Source organism: Rhagoletis zephyria, unplaced genomic scaffold, assembly GCF_001687245.7.
Source record: "Rhagoletis zephyria isolate East Lansing unplaced genomic scaffold, Rhagoletis_zephyria_1.1 Rzeph_scaffold_03078, whole genome shotgun sequence".
Classification (NCBI taxonomy): Eukaryota; Metazoa; Arthropoda; class Insecta; order Diptera; family Tephritidae; genus Rhagoletis; species Rhagoletis zephyria.
Genome location: NW_016160162.1, coordinates 25,722 through 44,435, shown reverse-complemented (window position 1 = coordinate 44,435; position 18,714 = coordinate 25,722). Strand labels below are relative to the sequence as shown.

Here is an 18,714-nt window from a genome sequence, read left to right as displayed (position 1 = left end):
AGTTTTGAGTTATTGGGTCGACTTGATTAACCTTTGAATGTTCCATGTTATACCACAATCCAGAATATCATGCGTATGCGGAAAGCACATATTTTACAATTAATTGCATAAATGTAGAGTTAAGTCTCGTAAAAAAAACTTCCAAACTTGATTTCACAAAATTTAAATTTTTACATATTCATGTTTCTGGCATACGGGCGACGATATGTAAATCTAAAAAAATTTTACTCACGTGCATCATAAGTAAGAAAAGGACAGTCACTGGGATATCCGTGTATTTTAATCTTTGTCGATAATATGACATTCTGAGTTAGATATAATATTACTCCAATTTTCACCGACGGTTTATCTGGAATGCAAAAAAGTGTCATATTTTAAAATATGTAGCTCAAAATGTTAAAGATTATTCTTTTCTTATAATAATTTGTAGGCATAGTAGTCAAGTAATGTCATTAGAATTAATGCCAATTGACATAAATCCATTTTCATAAGGCAATTAATGACAATGCCATTAGCACGCAGGCCAAAAGTGAGTGGAAGGTCAGAAAAAAATGTGGAATTAATGCCATTGACATTAGTTCACTTCGGCTAACGTCAAACAAATATTTTTTCTGAGATCCTGATACCCAAATGAAAAGTGAATTCTCAAGTATAGCACACTGGTGTATAACTGTAGTGGTGGTATATAATTGTAGCAAAATTCACAGATTTACACCAAGTTATACACCAGTGTGATATTTGAGTTAATGTCAATCAAGCTTTACGGTGACGTATAATTAGGCCAGCGGAAACAACGTCCATGGACGCTATTTTTCATCATCCATAGAAAATATTATTATTATATTCCTTGAACGTTTTTGCCCTCTCAATATTGACAAAATCCACTTTTAACATGCATATACATATGTACATATACGTACATATGTTTGTACATAGTATACAGGTTTAAAAGTCCATAACACCACGGCAGTCCACGTCGTCCACTCAATATTTATAGAATTTGAAGCACTTAAGTGAATTTACCCTATATTGAGGGCTATGATTATTTAGGCCAATTGACATAGTACTTGTTATGATGAGTTGAGCTTGATTTAAGATACGAAGTCAAGTGAAAAAAAAGAGGCATGACGTTTCAACCATTTTTGGCTATTTTTAATTTGTTTATTAGATCTGTATAAAAGTCTAGTTCATTATATAAGAGTAACCATGTAAATCCACAATTCAACCCTATTACAGAAATTATAAGAATTTAACAAATAATTACCAAAATTTTAAACTTATCCGAATTAAAAAAATGATCAGTCCAGCTGTGTCGGAGTCACAGCCGCTAAACTAAAACGTAGAATACGTGATAATAATTAGAGCATATTCAGGTTAAAAACTGTACATTACTTTTGATTTTATTCGATAGAATTTTGAACCCATTCCAAGTGCTACCCATCTTTTAAACTGGTGGCAGCCGTTTTTCATATTCTTAGTGTTTAAGCTAAATATTTCCTAATACTTCTTCGATTGACACCCATATTTTAATACTTCATACAGTAACTTTTGTATAATTTAAAAGATGGCAAAATATTTAATATTTAAAATATTTTAAAAAAAAAATATTTTTCAACTACAATCTTCTTAAACCCTTTTCGTGTGACACCAAAATATACATATTTAAATTATCTAATTCCCTAAAATCAAGCTGCATTTAAATTTTGAAACGGGTGGCAACTCTGCTACACGTGTAAACATATGGCAACCTTATTCAAATTTCTTTCAAACTAAAACGTCCGACACCCGTATTGTGATGCATATTTACATCATCTGATTCCCTTTATTCAAGATAAAATTTAGAACAGGTGGCAACCCTCCTACTTGTAGTAATGTAAATGTTTGAAGAAATTTAAAAAAGGCACATAAGCGGGGAGGTACTTAAAAGAGGGATTTTATTCAGAATACATAAAAAAATTCACGGTGCCTTAAAATGTTGGGAACCTAAGCGGGTTAGGTACTTAAGCGGGTTTCACTGTATTATCAATTATCCAGGAAAGTATTACATTTACCTGCACTGGCTCTACACCAGAGGCGGGCATTTTTTGATTTTCCAAACACATGCAAATTCCAAGTTTTTTTGTTTGGACACTTTAATTTTTTGGTATAAGCATTCGCTGCATGACACCACCAGACAACATTCCCTAAATTTCGGTGTTTAAAAACATTTAAATCTTGAAAAAAAACTTGCTGAACAGTTTCCTTAAACGCAATCATAAATAATCCAGTAGGGAATAGATTCTTATTTTGGCTGTCAAAATATCATATTGCCTGCAATAGATGTCAAGCAAAAAGCGCTGACATACATTGCATCCCATGAAAAATAGGAATATATTGGAAATATGTTTTGAGACATGGTTATCGCGACATCAGTGTTTTCTGTGCAGACAGGGCCTAATCGGAAAATGTGGTTCCACTGGTCGCGTATGTCGGATTGTTGAAGAGTGCTCTCAGAGAGCAGGTGTGTGAGTCGAGTGGCGAATAAATTGGCCGTCTGTTGTGATTGCAGCTTTTCGACGTTCAGCTTTCCTTGCATTGCTGGGCGCACATTTTTTGCTGCACAGAGGCGGATGCGTATCTTGGCTACAAAAAAATAGTGGTCCGATCGATGTTTGGCCGTCGGAGTGTACGTACGTCTAAAACGCTGGAAGCATGCCTTCCGTCTATCACAACATGGTCGATTTTGTTTCTCGTTTTTCGATCTGAAGACAGCCATGTAGCTTGGTGGATTTTTTTTGGTGGAACTTGGTAACACATATTTCTGACAGTGGCATTAAAATCGCCGAGCACGATTTTGATATCGTGTCGAGGGCAGCGCTCATATGTACGCTCCAAGCGCTCATAGAAGAGATCCTTGGACGCCTCGTCCTTCTTTTCCGTCGGGGCATGGGCGCAGATGAGCGAGATATTGAAGAAACTCGCTTTGATGCGAATTTTGGCTAGACGTTCATCCACCGGAGTAAACGCCAGTACTCGGCGACGGAGTCTCTCTCCTACTACCAATCCAACATCGAATTTGCGCTCCTCTACGTGGCACTTGTAGCAGACGTCGCAAGGCTTCACGCTTCCCTTGCCTTGCCCCGTCCATCGCATTTCTTGTATGGCGGTGATGTCAGCCTTTATCTTCCCAAGGACATCAACCAGCCGGGAAGAGGCACCTTCCCCATTAAGGGTCCAGATATTCCAGGTGCATACCCTCTAATATTAGTGCTTTATACGTTTGCCGAGGTCGTCATCAAAAAAGGAGGTCTCATCCGGGGCTTTCTGAACTTTTTAATTGGGCAGGGTTTTAACGTGACGGGACCCAAACTCAGCGCACGCGAATTTTAACGCCTTCTCACTTTAGTTCGCTCCCAAACGGGTGTTTGGTCACTACCCAGAGGATACGTGGATATAAATATCCGGACGTTGTGAGCTGCGATTTGAACCGTACGCACAATAATCACTTCTGCCCACTCACAGGTGAATGGCAGTCAAAAATTGTCCACTTCGGCGCGCGGAACCATCCTCATTTTATTAAGTTATATATATAAATGTGGTAGGTTTTAAGCCGTGTGTGGTAGATGTGGTAGAGACCCAAAGTTTTTAAAATTTGTGGTAGATCTACCTACATATACATATGTATGTGGTAGAGATTTGCACACTGGATGACGGACATTATATCATTCGTTTTATATAATGGACGTGCACGTCATATTACCTATCATTCTCTCTTCAAGAAATCCACAAAGCGGAAGGAAAGAAGAACATTAAAAAAGCACCGCAACGGAAGCTGATATGGTCAAACGAAGGGCGCAGGTGCTACGTTTTAAAAAATTGCTATTACCAATTTATATGTATATGTAAATACGAGTATACATACTTACTTATTTGTACGTATGTATACATATGTATGTTAATAAATGAATCATAGAAATAAATGAAGAATGTAACAACAAGGCCACAATCACTACGATGTTGCAGGTCAGCAAATTATTTCAATAACAGCTATTTTGCAAAGATGTTAAAATACATATATATGTATGTACATACTAGGGTTTTCCAATATTTCTCTTTTTTCCAAAACCGATTTTCGAGTTATTCTAGAAATTACAATTTGATAAAAACCGGTTGCCGATTTTGAAATTAAAAAAAAAAACGGATAAACCGGTTTTATTTTACATAGTATGAATTTATGACCTTAAAATGCAATAAAACTATTAACATTAAAGATAGCTTTTATTGAAAAAAAGAGCAAAGCAAAATAAGTACAAAGCTTTTTATATCGAAATTAAAACAAACAAAAATCAGTGAGAAACTCATGTTTGATAATTTTTAATACTTTATTGCATTTTTTCTGTATTGTTTCGGTTCGGGCTGTCGCCATTCGGCAGACAATGGCAACCATCCGGGTGTACTTCTGCCATATAAAAGCAGAACACGAATGCTAAGAGAAGCTCGGCCAAATACGTAGAGAGCGTTTAAGTGGCAACCATTGGTTTATTGGATATACTGTTCATCCCGAAATAACCTAGGATATAATTTTGAAAATATTTAGGGGCTTCCCTTGAAGTGCAAAACTTCGAAAAAACTAAAAGTTTTATTCAGAGGTCAAGATTTGGATTAAATGAAAAAACCCGGTTTGTTCGATCAAAAAATCCGGTTTATTCGATATTAGAAAAATCAAGATTTCAAAAACCGTCTATAGATTTCCAAAAAACCGGTGGAACCCGATTTGGAAAAGTCGGGTCAATCACCCTAGTACATACATATCGTCGTTTAAAGTACAAAACCGCGTATCAACAAAATGCAAAACCACATAATTAAATAATAAATAAAAATTATTTTCTAGAGAGTAAAGACACTCATATTTCAAAATGGTTCCCTTTTTTATAAAGCAATCGCATTTCCGGATAGTATATTTCAGGGCGAATGGATAAGGATTGAGCCAAGAGCTTGTGTGAGCAAATCCAATTTTTGGCAGTAAATGTCAGTTACACGGTTTTGTACTTTAAACGACGATATACATATGTATATGCATACATACATATGTATGACGTGAAAAATTGATCCGAACACGAAATTGCTTTCAAGCTCTTTAAATATGAATACTGTTTTCTTATTTTTGTATTTTTGTAAAATATTTTCCAGAATCTCACCTTTATAAAAGAAAGCTAAAGTAATAAATAAGTTTAGAAATGTACTGATTTTTAACATTTTAAACATTTGCGTATCACTTTGAAACTCATTTATCAGATAAGCTAATGTTGAAGTTTTTTCCACCTTCTTCATAGCGTTCACGTGAGGTTTTTCTTGTGAGGCAGGCTTTTTGTTCGTATCTAGGTACATATATATACATATATGTACGTTGGTGATCAGGGCCGTCGACAGAAAACTCGGGCCCCGGACTAAAAAATCACGGGCCCTTATACATAAATTGTATTAATTTAAAAGCATATGATCATTTTCTTATATTATAGAGTCAGAAATAATCAGCACGAACCAGATTATATTTACATAAAATAAAAGCATATAACGGAGGAAGCAATTACATTGTAAAAATAATAACTTATAGTTCTGATATTTCGGGCCCCTTATAAAGCCCGGGCCAGGGGGATTCACACCTTTCCCCCTCCCTCTGGCCTGTTGGTAAGGCAGTGAAAATATTCAGCAATTCAGCTATAAAGAGTTGTGGAAATTCTAGTATTGCATATTTCACGAGGCAATAGTTTGTTAGCAGCTAATGAGATGGAAGGAGAAAATATCATGAGGACTTAGTTTTTTGTTTCCCATTAAAAAATGAGGAAAAAGGTTTTTTAAAGTGTCAAAAAGGAAATGGTTAAATTTAACCAAAAAAAGCTTATTATAACTGCACGAACTTTACTATAATATTATATACCATTTTCACCAACAAAGGCAAAAAATCGACCAATATTTTGCTGAAAGAAAGCAAAGAGATTTAAAGGACCATATGGGTATTTCCCAAAAAAGGTAAACCGAAAATGCAAGTAAATGAATTTAAACGGCTTTATAACTTTATATTTTGCATTCAGATGGCGAAAAGAGGTTTTGAAAACGGGAAACTGTGGAGAGAAGAACTGAAAAAATTAAATTTAGTATGTGTTACTAGTAAAAAAATTGTATGGGGGGAAAATCTGTCGCGTCCGATATGTCGCGTCCGTTACCAGATTTTAATTCAAAATTAAATCAACAACAAATTGCTTCTGATTAAAAATGAATTGGTTGTAACGGTCCATAATTAGATTTCATTTAAAGAATGTTTAATAAAGGAAAACCTTACACGATTCGCTGAGATTTGCTTAGTTTTAACATGTACTCTGAAATCAATTATTTTTTTGTCGCGTCCGTTATGCCCTACTTTTCATCGATTTTCTCGACTTCAGTGTTCCAAGCGCACCTAGTTTTTTGTCAACCAAAGGACGGTATAAAAGCTACATAACAGCAAATTTTATTACAAGTGACTTCAGTTTTCGTATGATTTATTTAACTCTAAAGTCGTACGAATGTCGCGTCCGTAACCCAGGAAATACCCATATGTCTACACATTAGACTGCATCACTCCCCATACAAAAAAAAACGGTACTATTTTTCATTGGAATTATAAAATCTTTATTTTTTAAGACTTGCACCAAAATATTTCGGAAAAATATTAAGATTTACGTGAGCCGGGCCGATTTGAAAATACCTCCAAAAAAAGTAATGAAATATATTTAGAGACATTTCGCACAAATTTTGATTTGATACTCCTCAAAATTTACACCACTTTAAAAAAATAGCAGGGTGCCTCAGCAACCTGGGTTAAGTTCTAGGATTAAGGCAAACCCCTTCATAGTTTTAAAATTATATCCTAGGTTATTTGGGGATGAACAGTTACCATATTTGAATAAAAAAAATATACGTATATATATTTTTTCCGCTTAAGCGTTTGGCCGACCTTCTCCTTCAATTCGTGCTTTGCTTCTTGATGGTGAGACACAAATGGAGAGATCTTCCACTTTTACTCCACATCCGAAGAAGCCTTTTTGAGACAAGAGTACACTCGGTGATTTGCCATTGTCTGCCGAGGGGGAAAACAAATTTTTTGGTCATGACTTCATAGCAAAATATGTAAGCATTTTCACTGTATGAAAACTATGTATTTATGTAAAATAGAACCGGTTAGTGGAATAACTCGCAAAACGGTTTTTAAATTTTTGCACCGGTAATCTATAAATAGGTAACTTTTGAATGTAAATAAACTCTTCATTGTGAAAACGTCACAGAGAGTTGCTGAAACAATACCGCAATCAGCCAAACGGTTTTGGAACTCTTCACTCTCCAAGAAATCATTTAATAGTTTACTATGTCGTTTACTTAACGCTTATGTAAGTGCGTGCAACCATGAAGGAATACCTTGTACAACATACATACGTATATATGTACATATGTTCGTACTCGTATATACATATATGTATATATATTTACATTAGACGGGTCTATGGATAAAAAATGCTTTCATATATTTTTTTGTTTATTTTTTTTAAGAGTATGGAAATGGATGGTGGAAGTTATCCGACCTTTTAAAAAGATTGAAGCTAGTGACATGATTTTTGAAGAAACTATTGAAACAGGTTCTTCATTAAAGATTTATTTTTCAATTGTAATACAAAATTTTGTGTATGTAACTATTGTATTTTAAATCTTTTTAATAAAAATCAGTTATTTTAATTTTTAAATATCATGTGTGTATAGGTAAATAATCGTTTTTCTAAAAATTAAAAAAGTGTGTTTAAAACTATCACTGAATATATTCTTCTCATAAAAACGGTATTATTTTATTAAACTGAGTAATTTCACTACTTTGACCAAATCTACAAATTCAAAACAAATATAGAAGGTATTTAACATATTAATTATATAGTTACTGTACACATATTTTTCAACTTTAGCGGGACGTCTGTAGTTAAGTGTTGAAGAGCGAAGTAGTAAGTACCCTGCAAAAATCGATGGACCATGTGGTCAATTTGTGCCGTATTGGAGTACTACAAAGTGCTCCTCTGTATTGCAATAGCGGACCAACTCGTGTCTCTACACCAGCTTATTGTTACCCGATCATTGCTCGGGTTTTAATGATCACACTCCCAACACGATGTTTATTGGGCTATGTTTCCAAGAGACAGGTACTCCATGACGTAATGCCTTGAAGAAGTTTTGTGCTGCTCTGATATAATGCAGAGCTGAAGTTTATAGTCCTGCCCTATGACATCGCAATGTTAATTGGACCTCATTTTTTATATGCATTTGGGTTAATTTTGGGTACTCCTTGCCCCTTAGGGAGCACCCGCGATTTTTGCGGGTAAAATGAAACAAACACTTAAACATAAAAACGAATACAAGCAGTTGGTATTTGTTGCTGAGTCAGCTGTTGTGACTAGTGTTGCCAGATTTCTTTTCCAGCCATACGAGACAAACGCATAATTTGTCCCAAATATACGAGATTTACAAAAATTTTACGGTACAAATGAGAAATAAAGGATTTACTTTAAAAGCCCAACTACGAACCATATATTTACAAAGATGATCCATTTAATCGAAGTAATGTTCAGATTAGTTATAAGCTTATGATAAATTTCGTTTATTTCATAACAACACTTTTTGATTTATAACGGGTGATTTTTTTGAGGTTAGGATTTTCATGCATTAGTATTTGACAGATCACGTGGGATTTCAGACATGGTGTCAAAGAGAAAGATGCTCAGTATGCTTTGACATTTCATCATGAATAGACTTACTAACGAGCAACGCTTGCAAATCATTGAATTTTATTACCAAAATCAGTGTTCGGTTCGCTTTACGTCCGATTTATGGTCTACATAATCGACCAAGTGAGCAAACAATTAATGCGATTGTGACCAAGTTTCGCACTCAGTTTACTTTATTGGACATTAAACCAACCACACGAATGCGTACAGTGCGTACAGAAGAGAATATTGCGTCTGTTTCTGAGAGTGTTGCTGAAGACCGTGAAATGTCGATTCGTCGCCGTTCGCAGCAATTGGGTTTGCGAAACACATTTCGAACCGAACACTGATTTTGGTAATAAAATTCAATGATTTGCAAGCGTTGCTCGTTAGTAAGTCTATTCATGATGAAATGTCAAAGCATACTGAGCATCTTTCCCTTTGACACCATGTCTGAAATCCCACGTGATCTGTCAAATACTAATGCATGAAAATCCTAACCTCAAAAAAATCACCCGTTACAAAAGTATGTATTTATGTACGTAAACATATAATTGACCAAACCATAAAAACAAATTAAAGGATACAGTTGCGGTCAATATAATAGAAGCATAATTCCAAATGATGCTGTTGGCAACTTATCTTTATTTATTTATTGTTAATAATTTGCATTCAAAATATGGGTCGATCTACATCAGATACCACATAAAAAAAAATTGCAGAACTTGTGCAAAGTTCACAAGAACTAATTAAACTTAAAGAAATGTTCATCAAAATTTCGATTTTTTATTAGATTTCCTAGAAAGATTTAGAGTATGCAGTTTTATATCCCATTCAATTTTAGTATGACAAAGTGCGAACTCCAAGTGGCTAAAAATTACCACTGATTTTTTAGAATTTTTTTTGGTGGAAGGTGTTGCGAATTTTCTTTCTTATAACGCATGAACAAAACTGACTTTTAAATGGAAATTCTTAAAAGTCAACGGTAATTTTTAGCTATATTTCTCTTACAGAATTGCGTGCAATAATGCTGGCTAATGACCTACTTACAATAGCCGCGTTAAGTAGGAGTTTACAAGTTGAAATGGATAACGAAATTGTGGATAATTCGGGAAAAATCCTGTCCCGGCGGAACGTTTCAAATTTAATGTAAAATACGGCAACGCTAGTCGTGACAAGAGGAAATATTTTTGGGTACTTCACGGTATTCACTCTTAACAGTAACCTAAAACTCGTTCTGAAACGGAAAATAAAATTGTATAATCTGGAATTTGGAATCAGATTTGCTAATTGTTTGGTCGAGCTTCTCCTCAACTTTGTCGTATGCGTCCTAATGATACGCAAATGGAGGGATCTACGTCTCCGAACGGCAAATGGATTTTATGAAAAGCTTTTTCATGGCAGAAATAGACTAGGAGGTTTGCAATTGCCTGCCGATGGTTAACCGCTGTCAAGAAAAAACCTTTTTTTTCAATTTTTTTGCACAATTTCTTTGACCAGGACTCGAACCCAGGCGATTCGGAGCGGTATAACACACCTCTATCCAACAATACGTGCAAGTTAGAAAAAAACAACTGACAAGCATGGAATGGTGTTTAAAAAAATGTTTGCTTGCATAAACTTGAGGAACAAACGATTGCAAGACTTTGAGCGGCGGTAGTATTTTTATGAGAAGCTGTTTTTCATGGCAGAAATACACTCGGAGGTTTACCACTGCCTGCCAAGGGGCGACCGCTATTAGAAAAAAAAAACTTTTTTTGGTTTTTATTTTTTGATGTTGGGTTGAGCCGGCCTAGAAGCCTTCGTAGCGGCCGCCATTTAAAATGCATAGATATTACACAGTCACATTGGTAAAGTGGTCAGAGGAAGCCTTCACGCATGAATATTATGCAGTAGAGGCTTTCTTCGATATCGAGGGGCAATAGTCAAGTTTATTCATAACCTGCGGGTTGAAACCAACCTAACAAGTTTACTTCGTGACAGAATTGTCGCGGCGGAGTGGGGGAGCATCTGCACTCAGTGCAAAGTCAGTAGGAGCATTCGACAAAGTGGTGTTCTCTCTCCTTTTCTTTGGATTGCGGGCCTTCTAGAGGAACTAGAAAAAGTAGGCTGTCGGGTGATCGCTTATGTAGATGATGATGAACTTTTGGTTAAGGGACGATTTCTATACACCCTTTTTGATCTGGCTCAAGATTACCTGAACCAGGTAACTAGGAAGCCTAACATTGAGGAAAGGGTAGGAAAGGTGTTGGTTGCCTTGTACTGCTGTAGGGGAGCTATCGGTAAAAGCTGGGATCTCGCCCAAATTAATTCCTTAGCTCTAGGAAACCAGATTTAATCCCATCTTGTTTCACGGAGCCCTTGTCCGGTGGAACTCACTGAAGAAGGCTAAACTTGTAAACCAACAATTAGCGGAGCATTAGGAACCACACCTACACTGGCGCTTAACATATATATGTTGAACACGGCGCCTGCGCACTAACTACTACTACGCTAAGAGAAACCGGATCCTTTTGTGGCATAAAAAAGAAAAAGAAGACGTTTCTCTGCTGCAGAAATGTTTTTATAGGGCACTTTAAATCGCGTTACCTCTGAAGGGCTAGTGATGGGGGTTCTGAGAGGCCACTGTGCGAGTGGTATTCATGCGGTGAGACTAGGAATTTCGACTGATCCTTTTGTATCAGCTGTCAAGTGGAAGATGACGTGGAATCATCTCCACACTTTCTTTTAGACTGTCCAACCTTCGCGAGGCCAAGATGGAAGCATTTTGGCTCGCGCTTCTGAACAAACACTGAGCTCCCGGGGATCGAAATTAGACGCATTCGAAATTTCGTAATCGGCTCACGGCGTTAATTTAATCCAACCTAACCTGTACTTCTTTGAGCTATGAAATAGTGGATCACATTAGCTAAGGGAGACTTTAATTAAAATCTTTCAACATATAGCAAAATAAAATTTACTTCCGCTCTTGCTGGAAAATAAATGCATGATCGGTGCATAGAAAAGTTGCTGAAAATTGCAATAAGGATACCATTCGGTTAATGTTCATTGTGTGGCGAAAATTGCGAAAACACACATAATTTGGTGAGAACATTCAAAAATCCCAATTTTACGATTCTTTTCGAGATGCAGCAACTTTTTTTTTAACAGACACTCTAATGTACTCCCACATCTTTTTGCACAGATATACTATGTACTTATGTTTGTTTAGCTCGCATATAACGGTATTTTTTTACCATACATGCAATTATACAATCGCAGTAAGCTTACGTAGGTTTTATAACCGAACATGAGGGTATCACGAATTCTTTTGTCATTAACCGTTGCTCTTAATCGTAGATATAGTAGTATTTATGCAGATATGTATTGGGGTGTTCGATTATTCGATTTTTTTCCAAAGCCGGGTTTCGAGTTATTGAAAGATAGGAAATTTGAAAAAAACCGGTTCTTAATTTTTAAATAACAATAATAATAATAGAATGGCGCTTAACAATATGTTAGTCTTTGGCCAAGCTTCTCTTCCGATTTGTGGCATGCGCCCTGATGTTGTCACACAAAAGGGGGGATCTACAGTTTTTCGCCGACTCCGAAGGTCGATTGTATTTTTATGAAAAGCTGTTTTTTCATGGCAGAAGCACTATTTAGAAAAAAAACTTTTTTATTTTCAATTTTTTGATGTTGGGATATGAAACTTTTTACACTCCTTTGATTATCGTTTTAGGTTTTGTAATATATTTATTAACAAAAATTGTAATTATGTCCTAACACTGGGTAAAAATAGTATATGTTAAACGTTTCTTTGGTGTTCGTAAAATTATTATCCTTAATCGGTTTTTACCATTTAAATTTCATTTTAGTATAACCGTATTATTAAAGCAAAATTATGTGTAAAAATGTACGTATGTATATACACATATAAATATCTATGTATGTATATGCATATATGTACATAGTTTTAAAGTTTTATTGACCTTGAGTTAACTTTTCTTCATGCCCTAGTGGTAACATTGGTAACAACAACACATTAAGCAGATGTGCTTTGTGCACATACATACATACGTACATACATAAACTCGTACAATTTACTTCTTTTGAATAATAAAACTTTGTTTTGTTATGCAATTTTACCCTACTTTTGTTATTTACATACATATGTTTTCACCATTTACTCTTAAGCGGCGTTTGCATTGTTCAAATTAAAAATTATAAATGTACTCAACACCATAGACATATGTATATATTTCATCTCCACTCAAACAACCAACACTTATGCGGAGGGTCTCTACAAATTGAGAACCTTTGGACAACAATCGCACTCCGCGGTTTAATTTTTAAGGAAAAGAACGAATTAAAAGCTCTCACTGCATTGTTATCACACTGAGCTACTACTTAGATCAGGGCCGGCTAACCTTTATGTATATATAGATGCGCCACTATTACCAAATAATTATCCAATGTGCCAAAAATAAGTCATGACTTATTCCCGTTCTTGGAGGCATTGCGTCGCCTGGGTAATCGATTGTCGTAAGCGCCATTTGGACGATTTTTAGTTCTAGATGTAGTTGTATATTTTGAAATAAAGTCTTTCGATTGGTGCTATCAGTTTTTAGATATCTCCTTAAGTTTCCGAGATATTGACTACAATTTTTTCGATAATTTAGTAAAAATTTATGCAGTCATATTAAACTAATCAATGTCTTAGAAATGATGTTCTCCATTTTTGTATATATCCTTTAGCTTGCGAGATATTGAGTAAAAACTGTGGTTAATTTAGTAGAAATTTTGATCACATTTTGTCGTATTTCATACAAGTGGCTTCCAAATTGTGGACAAATGACGCTTACGACAAAATTTTACTAAAGAAAATCCTTCATAAACTCAAAACTAATTAACGATAAACATTAAAAATTAAAAAATTTACGAGTTTTGTGAACTAGTACCATTTTCAGAGACTTTGGAGAAATTCTATCTTCGCATTTTTGAAAAATTGTATTCTAAACTTCAATCGCAATTTCTCACAACCTACCGAAATTAACATACGACAATCTTTTACCCAGGCGACGGGTGCGTTCAGAAATGCATCAAGCCAAAGCATCAGTCTCTTTTACTTCTAAATTATAACTGATGCAAATGCCTTATATACGCAACTAAGTTCCAATTAGGCATTTAACCGTGTTTGCGCATATTGCATATTTCCATCAATTACAGTTTAGAAATAAATACGTATGATGCTTTGGATTGATGCATTTCTGAACACACCCGACGATTGGTTAACACTTATATCGTGAAAAAAAGTAAAAAAAAAAAACAATTAAGCGTCTCTTAAATGCCTCTGTATACCTTGCGTGCAAACGCCAGCTTCTGCAGACATCTAATATGTCTGGAATTAAATTCCAGTTTATCAAGTAAAGTCACATCAGGAATCAAATAAATTTGAGTGTTTCCGATAACTGCTTGAATTCAGAAGACCTCGATGAAAATTCGTCGATGAGAGAATTTATTACCAAAGAAAACTCTTCAGTAATTCTTGATCTGTCTGGTTTTTCATCTAAATTCAAATCTGATATTAAATTTGTTAAGTTTGGCAAACACTTGCAAATTTTTGGAAACAATGAAGCATATTCATAAGTTGCGATCCCGTACGAGTCCGGACTAGTCAGAAATAGTCAGAATCAGTCAGATTTTACTGGAAATCGATCCCGTACTCGGTTCTCTGACTATTGAGAGGACAAAAAAGAGAGTAAATACGGTTCTCTCTCTGTCAGAAGTTACCAGTTTTAGTCCGAGAATTTTTTGCTGGTAAATTCTGGTAAATGTGTCAAACGATCAGCTGTAGTGTGTTTGGCAACCAAATTGTAAACAAAAGAAAAGTGCACTCTGCTAATTCATGTTGAAAAGTATTTAATTACTTGTTTAAGTGGATTCTAATGAATTTGAAAGTATTTTTGGTTATTTACATGTGTGAGCTGAGTGTGTTTACATACAAAATAAGCAAAAATTTACAACCAAAATTTGGAGGTTATGTTGAAGTTGACAGAGGTTACCATTTTTACTAGAAAGCGATCCCGTACTTTTCAATGTTACTCTCTCGCTCTGAGCGAATTTTTATTTTTTGACAGTTTTACTAGTCCGAGTCCGAGGAATACGGGATTGCACCTATAGTCAAAATGAAGACGAAACTAAAGTGAGCTGCAACTTGTTGACATAATTATCAATGTAATATCTGCCAAAAAGCGGCTACTAAATTAAGACTCGACTCTATTGCGACTATGAATATGCCTAAATGTCTTTACCAATAACTTTCTGTTTAGCGCGAATGAGATCTATGCATCATAATTATAACAGTTTTATTAGAGCCTTAAAGCTTTACGCTCAAATCATTGAAATGCTGGCGCATATCCGTAAAAACCACAAATTTTGCAAGCCACGTATAAGCCTCAAACCTTCGTTTATTTAATGCGTGCGCAGCTATGCGGTTCATTATTTTTGAGAGCTACGCCCATTATATCACCAAGGGAGGCGAAGCCCTACTTTGCGCACAAAGCTTATTGATTAATGATGCAATAGAACCNCTGTCTGTTTTTTTTTGTCTTTTCTGACCTGTTTTCTTGGGTGTGAGCAGATCTTGGTTTGATCTCCAATTCAAACGAAAAAAAGAAACTGTGTCGACTAGGTAGTAAATACTTCTACTAGTAATTGATGAATTGAGTCCTCAATTAATACCGTGCCCAAATTATTTTGTTACGTGCCATCAACGGTTCGCTTGCCTTAGGTTAGCCAGCCCTCACATAGATTATGTGTGGTTCCATGCTTTGGACTCCTGACAAGGGCTACCTGCTTTTATTTGGTGCAAAGACTCTTTTGAGTTTATGCGAAAAACCTGACGATTTCAGAGATCGCAAAAACATTTGGACTTGTATGTATGTTCATAGTAATGCAATAAGCTTACACTAAGTTTGTAGTGCGAAAAATTTAGCTCACTTCTTACACATGACACCCAATATCTCCTACAAAGACCACAATTTTGTTATCCTTAAAATTGTGTACGATACGTTAATAGACGCCATTGGTCGCCTGCATCGTATCAAGAACGGTTAAGCGCCTCGACGTGTAACCATTTCTTTGTGTATGAAAGTGGGACAGACTCATATTTTATATCGGGCCAGTTATGGTGGCCGCTGTGGTGTAGCGGTAAGCAGTGCGCTCTTCCACGCTGCAGCGCCTGGGTTCAAGCCCTGCCTAAGTTACATCGCAAAAAAATGTATGAAAATGGTTTTTTCTTAACCCTCCGATGAGTGACAGTGCCGATGACGTTAGATTCGTGAGAAGGTCCTTAGGGACCTACAAAGCGTTGCTCGATGTTTCGACTGTACATGTGCAACTTCTTTGGTATTTATGTTGTCTTTTGATTAAATTAACGTCCTGCATATATATTAGGAATGAAATAATTTGAAGAACAAGTGAAAAAAAATCAAAACATGAAGACAAGTAACTTGTTATTTCTTCTAAAATTGTACAAGGTCCCTAGGGACCTTGTCACTAATCCCCGTACTATATATGTTGAAATCTCAATAACACTCGAACGTGATCCCGTATCCCTTCGAAACTTATTTTAAACGATTCAGCTTAATTTATTCTTGGAATACATGTATAAATTCTTTTCAAAAATGCATTGAACAAAAAGATATAGGCACATGAAATACGAAAAGGTCCCTAGGGACCTTCTCACAAATCGAAGGGTTAACAGCGGTAGCTCCTCGGCAGGCAATGGCAAACCTCCGAGTGTATTTCTGCCATGAAAAACAGCTTCTCATTAAAATACAATCGCCGTTCGAAGTCTGCATAAAACTGTAGGTCCCTTCTCTTTGTGTGAACATATCAAGGCGCACGCCACAAATCAGAGGAGAAGCTCGGCCAAACACTAATATTTGTGTAAGCGCCAATCTATTTAGTTATGGTAAATAAGCTTTGTGAATTGCTATTTGTACAGTAAACCCTGTTTTTGTGCGATAGACAGGCAATTTTGCACAATCATTTATTTTATGCGATGGCAAGGGACCGCATAAAAAAAGTCTCACCAAGAAAAATTGAAAAAGCTTTATGAAAAAGTAAGAGAAAGTGTTCCAAACTAAATAAAAAATTAAAGTTAACATTTATACTAAAACAAATATATTTCCTTATTTTAAAAACGATTTTAACATCAAAAATTTTGCTAACATAATACTTAACAGCCTTACGAGAAGCTATGTGTAAATAAAAAACATTAAAAAAATGTTAGGTTCTTATTTAAAACATAAGTTTACTCTGAAAACTTCGCACTTGTTAGGTAGTGCAATATGTGTTGAAATTGGCTGATATCCTACACCGCACAAAAGAAGGATCGCACAAAACAAAAGGCATACAAATAAAAAACCGCACAAATAAAGGCGCGCAATAAAATCGCATACAAAAAGACCGCACAAAAACAGGTTTGTACTCAGTTATTTTGCCCTATTGGTATTTTCCACTACCACCCATTGGTACTGTAAGACATTTTATCGTTACAAAACTTATGGAATTCAATTTCTTTTATTTATAGTATATTGCTTAGGCTCCGCGAATTAATTTTTATCTTTTATCTGTCTGATTCCCTTATATACACCTTTTTCCCACACATACATAGACACACATATATACATATATGTATGTATGTATGTATAAATCCTTTCGCTTAACATTAATTCTTACTCGTGGCACTTTTTCCTAACTAGATATTTTCAGACATCCAACATTTTTAGCTCCAATAGTCCTCCAGTCATTGTATTAGTAGAAGGTCCAGTAGAAATTTCCGTTAGAATTAAACAAAGCACTCCGAAAGTCTAAAACGCTGTGGCCTCGAAACTTATTAAAATTTTTGGCGCGTATTTGCTTCGGATATATTTAACATTGAAGAAAATTTAACATTGGTCTGTAGCAGTCAGATGCATTAATACAATACATGCAATTAACACTATTATATTACTTTCGACATTCGACATTTATTCGCGTAACACAAAATGCCTTTGCTGTTTAAATTTACGTTTTACTATTGTAACTTCATATACGTACAGATGTATGTACATATGTACATAAATACATTGTAGTTATCGATTTTCATTATTTTTGTGGATTTTTGGTGTTTTATTTAATTTTTCGCTTTTTAGTGGCGGTTTGGCGGTTGGTCATGCTTTGCCGCTTTTTTGGTTGTTTAGCGTCGTCTTCTTTTTGTTTTTTTTTTTTGTTGTTTTAAACTGAAAATCACTCAAGTGCAAATTAAAAAAGCCACTACCTCAAAAAAAAAAAACACTAGAATTAACGGTTGCTACGCACTAAAGCATTTGTTTTTTTTTGCTTCGTTATTCGTAAACTGTATGTTACATAATCGCACGTTGTTTTGTATTATGTACTTAATTGCTCCTGTTAAAGAACTTTTAAGCGGTAAGGTAGCGCACTTGTCTTGAAGCGTAAGTAGAGATTGAAATGAATGTTTTGATTCCGTTAACGTGTTGCACAGGTGTGAAGCGGAGCACAAAGTGTTTAGGTTTTTATAAGATTATACTACCGCTGCAAAACTAATGGAAGTAATGGAAATGCCAACTTGGAAAACACGTTGAACAATCATGAAATCTCAAATGCAACGATGGCATTCTGCATTGAGAAGAAGATCAAGATTGTGTGGCAAGAAGCAAAACTAGAGAGAATGCATAAATGAGTGCTACCGATTCGGCGGCTACAAACATCGTGCGATATTATTGAAAACATAAATACCTGCATACTTCATTTTACATACATATGTACATTCATATATATATTCAACGTACAAATACACATTTGCGCGTAAAGCATTTTATTAGAACAATTTGGTATTAAAATATGTATGTCTACATATACACCATACATATGTATGTACATACATTTACATAAATAAATCAATGGA

General features: G+C 35.3%; 1 protein-coding gene across 1 annotated transcript in view; it reads right to left on the bottom strand.

Annotated features, from left to right (window-relative positions):
• Positions 1-18,385, bottom strand: part of LOC108368341 (uncharacterized) — a 41,180-nt gene extending 22,795 nt beyond the window's left edge. Inside the window, exons 1-2 of the mRNA XM_017623189.1 lie at positions 17,487-18,385; positions 233-349 (exon numbers count right to left, since the gene is read on the bottom strand). Coding sequence (XP_017478678.1) covers positions 233-304 — 72 coding nt within the window. The 5' untranslated portion in view covers positions 305-349; positions 17,487-18,385. The remainder of the gene's footprint in view (positions 1-232; positions 350-17,486) is intronic.
• Between the last annotated feature and the right edge of the window lie 329 nt (positions 18,386-18,714).